Genomic DNA, 8,891 nt, shown 5'->3' with positions numbered 1-8,891 from the left:
CATTGAACAATTTATTTTAATGTTGCACAACAAAAAATACAAAATGTACAGAAAATACTCAGGCTTATTCACCAATAAATGGCATTACAAAAATTCAACATATTAATTTAATTTTTAACTTGCATCACAAAAATAAAATACAGAAAATGAGGTAACACTTTAAAATAATGGTCCTTTAGTTAACATGTTCTAAGCAAGAATAATCTTTCTACAGCATTTATTAAGTTTGTTAATTTTTACATTTACTAATGCATTATTCAAATCAAAAGTTGTGCTTGTTAACATTAGTTAAAGCACAGTGAATTAGCATGAAAACTAACAAGGAATAACTGTATTTTCATTAACAAACATTAACACAGATTAATGAATATACTGTAATAAATGTACTGTTCATTATTTGTTCATGTTAATTAATAAATTAAGTAACATTAAATAATAGACCATTATTCTAAAGTGTTACCGAAATTGAATGTTCCCAATTTGTAACCATTATCTCAAGATGAGAAAACAGTCTGTCTATTCTCTCCTCGTTCTCTCTCTGAAATATTGACGTCTTCCCTCACTCCCTCACCTGTCCTGTCCCAGAACACTTGCAATCTTAAATCAGAGCAAATAAATCATGCCTGTTAAAGGGATGGTTCACTTTCAAATAAAATGTTGATATGTTTTAGCTTACCTCAAGGGCATCCAAGATGTAGGTTTCTTTGTTTCCGCAGTATTTCCCATTTTGATATTTTTAGGTCAAACCGTTCTGGAGGTAACCATTACCAATGTAAACATACCAAAATTCTATTTTAAAGTGAACTATCCCTTTAACAACAACAGCACAATTAATTTCAGGAAAAAAAAATGTGTGTATTAACTTGCTTAATTTGTATTTTGTAAGTCCTTCCCCAGCAGGCTCATTTTCTAAAGAAAAGTCCTAAAACAAGAGGAAATGTAAACACTTATGAAGATAGGGGTGCAATCTTAACATTAGAAAATATGACACGGCAGGACATGCACAAAAAATACTGAAGAGCTCCTCTTGAGTCGTGACGCAATAGCACTTCAAATCAAATGCGCACGTCGGAGTGCGCGCACTTCACTTTGGGACAGCCTTCGTCGCGCCGCTGTGACGAGATCGCACTTCAAATGCGCACTCCGGAGTGTGCGCACGTCACTTTAGGACACAGCCTTTGGTTTCACAGTCAGGATCGAGATAAAGGATTATTGGTCCTCGTCGACGCGTTGTGAAACTCGTGGCACTGTGTCACTGTCTGAAGCCATGATGCGCTTATCAACGCTGTTTATCGTTGTCCTCTGCTTCTATCAAGGTAAGCTAGTGTATTGCATTAGTTATAGTAATATTCGCATGATGTTTGTGGGATTGGGAGACAATATAGATTGATAAATCTCATGACATGTTTACCTCTAAATCATCGTCCTGGTGCGCACAGTATTTGGAGATAAAAAGAATATCTCCGCTACTGTTCTACGTGTTGTTGGCTAAAGTACGACATTTTTTCCACTTTGTGTAACACGCAACAATTTTGGAGGCACATTCCTGCTTTCGAAATGTATGTAAATAGGATTGACTTCCTGGTTGTGCTCGCCATTGTTCACATGTTGCCATATCTGAGTGCGTGTGTCCTATTTACCGTAATCTTTTAATACATCGGTAAGAAAACATAAAGACAGATGAACAAAATAAGTAGAAAACCAACATGGAGGCTATGAGTAAGGTGATATGCCACCAGAAAAGCTTACAGGCGCCTTGGCAATGATCCTGCAAGTGTAAGCTGGGCCTGACCCAAAGCTTTTCCTCAAAGAGCGCACAAATCTAGGAGCGCATTAAAATAATCAAATTTTCAAATTATGTGTTTTAGCTTAATTTTAGGGATATAAGGAGACATTTACAAACACAATTATTAAATTGATCAGAATACAGGAAGTACACAAGGTTCAATAGTTTTGTTTCAAGACTATTTAATAAATGATGTATAGTCACATTATATATGTGAAGGTTTTCACAATAATCGTTGAAGCTTTTGTCACGGTATCACAATGTATAATTTAGTTAGTGGAAAAAAAAGTGTTGTCCTCCTAACAGGTTAAATAATTTTATAAAAAAATATTTTATTCAAGAAATTATTTATTTAAAAAGAAACACACACAAATATGAAGTAAACAAATGTTTCAAGATTAGCGTACAAAAGGTTAATGTTAAAAGTATGGAAGAACAATAGGTAACACTTTAAAACAAGGGCCCATTAGTTAATATTAGTTAAAGCAGGTTAACATTAACTAACAATATGCAATAAGCTAATTGTTGTACTAGTTCTTTATTAATGTTGACTAATCAAAATATAATTATTTATTGTTTTTCAGTATCTCTAGTTGCATTTTTATAGTGTACTGCTCACACTGTCGAGCCCTGCTAAGAACAAGGGACACGATTCTTTCCTTTAAGGTTTTGATAAAACAATCAACTTAAACTGTGTGTGTTATGACCAAAATTTGATTGTGATGTTTCTGATTTGTGATATTTTCCAGTTCACTCCAAACCAGTGAAGAATTCTGATGCAGAAGAGGGTACAACTGTTTCACCCAGCACAGCTGCAAATGAGCTAAAAAGTAATGAAGGAGAGGCTTCAATTACAAAGGATCAAGGTAACAGCATTGATAAAAACATAAATGAAGAACCGGAGAGCCCACCTGCCAGCAATAAGGAAGATGGCCCTGAAAATCCTGAAAAAACTAAAAGCAAAACTAATAAAGCAAGCGATGAAAAGAGTGTAACCACAACTGAAGATGTTAAAGAAGCCCCCGCCCCGGAAATTGTTAAAAAAGATGAAGGTGAATCAAAAAATGAAGGAAATGAAGACGACGTGAAGACACATACCCAAGATAAAACAAACAAGCAAGAAAACAACAATGAATCTGAAGGAGCTGCATTAAAAGAAGAGTCTAAAGAGAAGACGACCACAGCAGGACAAAATAAAGTAGATGATGGACAAGCAGGCACTAAACCTGCTGAAGACAGTGGAAAACAACCAAACCAAGATGATGAAACCGGTCAAGAGGAGCAAAGTGACAAGAAACTGACCACAGTTGAACAAAACAATGAGCCTGAAGACGACGACGACAACAGCCCTGATCCTTCTGAAGGTGATGGAGATGAGACCGAGAACTCACCTGGACCTGAAGAAGATGGAGACGTTGATGACCTTAGGGTTGATGAATCAAATGAACAGGACACAGTTAAGGGCAAAACAGAAAAGAAGGACAATAAAGCGAACGTTTATCAACAAGAGGAGAATACAGAGAACAGCCACTTCTTTGCCTATCTGGTGTGTGCCGTTATACTGGTGGCTGTGCTGTATATCGCCAGTCACAACAAGCGCAAGGTCCGTGGCTCTGTTTGCTTGTGTATTTTAAAGATGTCAAATGGCAGTTAAATGACCGTCATTTCTTTAATTTTGCCGGCAGATCATTGCCTTCGTGGTTGAAGGCCGGAGATCAAGAGGCACACGGAGACCCAAGACATCCGATTACCACAAACTCGACCAGAATGTAAATAAGACTCCTATCCATTCATCTTATTTAAAAATATTAGAACAATACATCATACATTAATAGGATTTTTTTTTATGATGTCTTTATTAAGCATAAAGTAAAACATTCCATGGTGATAAATCTGTCATGATATCATATTGAAGGAAAAATATAAAATGAAGTAGTTTAAACGCGTCATGAACTGTCTTTTTTTTTTGTTCTCTGATGGCCACTTATAATGTTATATAGATTTTATGTCAAAAAACATCGTAATTAAGAAGCAATAGGCTATTTCCAGTCTTGTTTTTAACCCACCTCATCAAAACGCACTGTTTGAATTAGGGATGTCAACGATTAATCGATGATCGATTAATTGTCGATAAGAGATGCAATCGATTAAGGCTATCGATGGTCGGTTAACCGATTCAATGTTGGGCTGCGTGCGGCTCATGCGCACTCAACACGTGCGAGCGGCTGTGAGTGACGGTGACGATATATAAAAGCATCATCATTCATTCACAATGTACAAATTAAGCTTTTAATGTGATTTAAACTTTAAAGTACATTAAAATAGAAACAACATAAAAGTTCTTCAATATTAAATGCAATAGAAATGTAGTTACTAATCATTTCATCAGATAACTGTTTTATATCGTGCGCTTTGCAGGGCTGCGGGACACAGTGACAGGACAGGTAGTCTATTCATTCCTACAACTTGTTAATTCATTCCTACGAATTATTAATGTGGCAATTGTCCATGTTTCATTAAGTTTGTTCCCTAAATAACCCATGATTTAAGTGAAATAAGGGAACAAATTAATAAATTGAACGAATTCTTAATTCATGAAATCTTTAATTTCCCTTCCCATGTTTACCACAGTAAGAGATGCGAAAACAGTTATTAAAAGCGAAAGATAATAAAATAAACCTGGGAAATTAGAGGGTTAGACTATGAAGATTTAGGAAAAGAAACAATGCCTAAATATACTGAATTTGTGGAAATTCGTGACCAACCGGCAAACCAGAAAAAAGCCGCGTAAATGAAGACTATGGGGTCCAAAAGCATGGTCGCGATCTAACATTTTCCAGTTAACCTATTATTCCTCTAATAAACAAAGCTTTTATACCACACTTGTCATAATCAGATCTTATCATTTCTAAATAAATAATTGCTGGATTCAAAACAGCGATTAATAGGCGCTGTGACCGACATAATCCTGGAGCATTCAGTTTAAATAGACCGTAGTATACCGGTCCACTCTGCTGTTATGCCAAGGACGTTTTTGCTCATATGAAGAGGATCATCTTTTCCGTCTATATGCGAATGCGTGTTAAGTACAAGCCTAGTTTACATTATAAATAATAGTTTAACATTCAAATACATTGCGAATATGGAAACATTTCGATTTGTGCCGAATGAGACATGAGCAATAACCTCCAAATAAATCTAGCCAAAGCCGCGCTCGCTCATCCTCGTCTGCACGCATGCACTGTCACGATCTAATGCGCTGTATGCCGGATTTTTAAAAATCTGACATTTTCTAGGACAGAATCCAGCAGGATCAAATTAATGTGAGCAACTGTATTTTGGTGCAGCAGCGCCGATGTAGTTCACTTAATGTGCAGCGCAGTCACACGCGCTCCACATTTCGGATAATTTTATACAATAATGTCAGTTGAAAACATTGCAATTGTGCTTTAAAATACAACAACGAGCACCACAAAACCATTTAAAGATGCGCGTTCAGCGTTCTCCGTGCGGGATTGGAAACTGTCAACAAAGTAAAATGACCTCAAAAGTATGGCGCGCTCTCTTCATTTTATCAAATGATCATAATCGCATCTATTCATTTTATAATCCTGCTACTAGCATTTTATTCAGACTAAAACCTCTTTAATTCAAGTGAGAAAGCGTTTTGTGTGTGTGTGTGGCTTTTGCACATCCTGTCATACCGCTGACTGCGTGCCTGCAATAGATGCATTTTGCAGTATTATGGTTAACGATTAATCGATTAATTGATCGTTAATTTAAACGACGATCGATCATGGAAATAATCGAAATTTGACATCCCTAGTTTGAATAGAGTTGCAGATCGAAGATTTGGAAGTAAAACGCACAACTTTGATTGACTAACAGTTATGAAGTGTATGTTTGACAGCGTACGTTCATTATAGATGGACACTGCAGTGACGCAGGTCAGAAACGCATGGCTCAGTGCATCTGTAAAGACAGATAATGCAATAGTGATTACGAGAATGACCAGAACAAAGGATGACTTTCTTACCGACACGGTCTGGAACTACATTAAAAATAACGTTTCATCGCATGGTTTCTGCGTAGACCTGCGTTTGTTGAGTTCTGAAACGTACAGAATGTTTTTATGACTCAAACCTCAACCTCTTGTATTTCAGACGATCGAGAGAATTCCGATTTCTAAGTTCATGACCGCCTTAATAAAGCTTTTATATGTTGAACAAAACCACTTTGATTTTAGCGGACTTAAGTTTTTAAAATTTTACAGTCATGTTGTGTGACCAACATAAAGGAAATGAAATGAAAAACATAAAACAGGACATGATTTCATCGAGAGGAGCTGTGTAGACCCTCGTTTGACCTTTTATGACGAGACAAAGTTCGTTCAGAAAGTAAAATGTCACGTGGTGTGAAAACTCCCCAAAACTTTTATTATATTTGTAAAAAAACATCTTGAATATATATGAGAGTACATTTTAAGTTTTATAATAAATCAGTCTAAGGAAAAAATTATTAGTTTTCACTTTTTATTGTTACACCACGTGACCCTTTGAGAGAGCCCTGAATTTTAGAAAATTGTAGGTTTCTTAATGTTATGAAAGGTTTTCAAAAAAATGTTTTAAGCTGTGTTTTTAAATGCTTTCTGTTATAAATGCTTATTTGGCACTAACCCAAATTCAAGTTAAACTCGATTATGCAACTAAACAAAAAGCTCGCTAGTTGAATGTAACCTGATTATGTTGTGCTACAATATAATGTAATATAATTGAAATCATGAGAACAACACTCTGATTTTGCATCTTTTCCACCGTCAGCCGAAATTGAACTCCTTATCGTTCTTCGATCCCATTCTGTCTGATGGTGGAAAAGCAGTTATTGCCACTTTATTATAGTTTTTATTAGTCTAGTTGTTAAATCAATCAATTCTCTTACATTTGAATTGAAATGTAACTGTGTGTTCTGTATTCTTTTTCCAGTGAGGAAACCCAGTCAGATGAGTCAGCGGTGGATGAATCGAAATATTTCAACTGTGATTTTGAAACTTGAATGATCCATAATGAGACTTATATCACCACTCAGCGAAACTGTCACTAACTCATCCAAAATTATATTAATAATGACAAACAGTCATCCATCCGTAGCATGTCAGGTATATGAAAACAGTGTCTCTCGTAGTTCTAAAACGTCTGGGGTCAGGATCTTCAGTCAGGTTTAGCGTGTTTACGAAAACTGCGGTACATTTTGTTCTGTGGCCTCTTGTTCAATTTAATTTCCGAGCCTTTTTTGTTAGTTACGTGGTTGTTTTTCAGTTTTTATTTTTTTTTTCTTGTTCTCAATTTATTGCTGGGCGAAATGTGTAATACAGAAGGAACCGATATGTATATTTTTGAAAGTAAATGTTGGCTGCTCTTGATGTTTAATGGGAGATTGGGAATGATTGAGTTTTTAAAATGTTCGGAGGGCTGTTGTAACACTCCTTTCTCGTTTTTTTGGGACGGGTGAATTCTTTCTACAGGTGTGGATTAGAAAAGGAGTGGCAAGCTTTTGTTCTTATGTTGAAGATGTTCAAAGCACCATGAAAACATCTTAATTGCTCTGTGAATGCTAAATTAGCTTTGAAGAGCTCAGCAGAAAGGATTTTATTTGCTAGCCCAGTTAGACTAGTAGTTCAGATTCATATTTGCCCTTTTCACAGGCAGAGAACAAAACTAATTTAATGAGTCAGAGAAAAATGTCATTCGAATTTAGCAAATCATACTATAATTTATAAGGGGTTAAAGCAATAAAAGCTGGATATTAATTGCAAATTGAATGCAGGTGTTGGAGAGGGGTTTGAGTCTGTTTATATTGTATTTGAATCTGTCAGTCAGTGGTTCATTTGGGGTTTTCCAAATGTTTTTTCTGCATTTGTAGTCGTTGAGGGAAAAAAACTACAGCCCTGATTTTGCACTTTTCATTCTTCTGAAAGCTTTGACTCCAGTGACTTTAATGTTGAAAGAAGCCATCCAGCTCTGGAGTCAGTCCACTGTTTAGCTGATGAAGAAACTGCCGTTGTTGTTCGCAGCAGTCAATGGTGCATTTGAAAGAAGATTGTTTTTGGTGTACAGTAGGATTATAATTACCCACGCTTGATTTATGAAGCAAGATTTCTGTGCCAAATCTAGATGATGCCCAGGAATGAGAAACAAATGGATAGACATCCATACTCCTCTCTTTTACTATAAGTGGAAAATATTGTGGATGTTTTATTTGGTGTGATTTCAAACATGGTCACACACTGTTGTGCCTACTGTAATTCCCATTGTATTCTGTTAATCCTGTGATTGATGATTTGACATCGAACCAGTGGCTTTGCACAACCGGTTTTCTTGAAATTCTTGAGCTATTTTGAATTAATGAGTGGGTAAACATATATGAAGGGGGGTTAACTTGCCTATTTACTGTGGTCAATCTTTTATCACTTCTGAATCTTTTTCACAAGTGATATTCTTTCTACAATGAAAAGAGATGGAATAAAGGTTTGACTTTTCCTCTGACTGGTGTCTTCTTGTCACCTGGGTTATTATTGTGAACTGAGACTAAAAAATGAAACTAAAAACTTGAATAAACATTCCATGAAATTAAAAATAAACTTCAGAATTTTTTAATTCAACATTGTAAGTTGAAGTACTAAAATAAAGCTAAATAAGCCTTTTGAAATATAAATTTTTTTATTAAATCGACTGCATCTAAAAACTAATATGTAAACTAGTATGGAGCCAAAAGAGTTTTAATAAAGATAAATGCACACTCTTCATTCACATATGCACACATAGGATTCATACATGCACACACATGATTCATAAATAGACACACAGGATACACAAATGCGCACAAAATTTACAAATGCACACACAAAATTTTAAAAGCACAGAAGATTCACAAATGCATACAAAATTCAGAAATGCACACAAAATTCAGAAATACACACACAATTCAGAAATGCAAACAACATTTACAAATACACTCAAGATTCACAAATGCACAGGACAAGATTCAGAAATGTATTTCTGATGCACACACACATATATCTTGATTTACAAACTGCTTGCGGTCTGTG

At 35.6% G+C, this 8,891-nt stretch overlaps 1 protein-coding gene across 1 annotated transcript; it reads left to right on the top strand.

Annotated features, from left to right (window-relative positions):
- The first annotated feature begins 1,074 nt into the window (after positions 1-1,074).
- tgoln2 (trans-golgi network protein 2) lies at positions 1,075-8,328 on the top strand. The gene is made up of 4 exons (XM_052563744.1): positions 1,075-1,316; positions 2,536-3,389; positions 3,472-3,555; positions 6,769-8,328. Exons 1-4 carry the CDS (start codon positions 1,268-1,270, stop codon positions 6,769-6,771), a joined length of 990 nt encoding a protein of 329 aa, XP_052419704.1. The 5' UTR covers positions 1,075-1,267; the 3' UTR covers positions 6,772-8,328.
- The last annotated feature ends 563 nt before the right edge of the window (positions 8,329-8,891 follow it).

This window comes from Carassius gibelio, chromosome B8, assembly GCF_023724105.1.
Source record: "Carassius gibelio isolate Cgi1373 ecotype wild population from Czech Republic chromosome B8, carGib1.2-hapl.c, whole genome shotgun sequence".
Classification (NCBI taxonomy): Eukaryota; Metazoa; Chordata; class Actinopteri; order Cypriniformes; family Cyprinidae; genus Carassius; species Carassius gibelio.
This window is presented reverse-complemented; position numbering and strand designations above follow the sequence as displayed.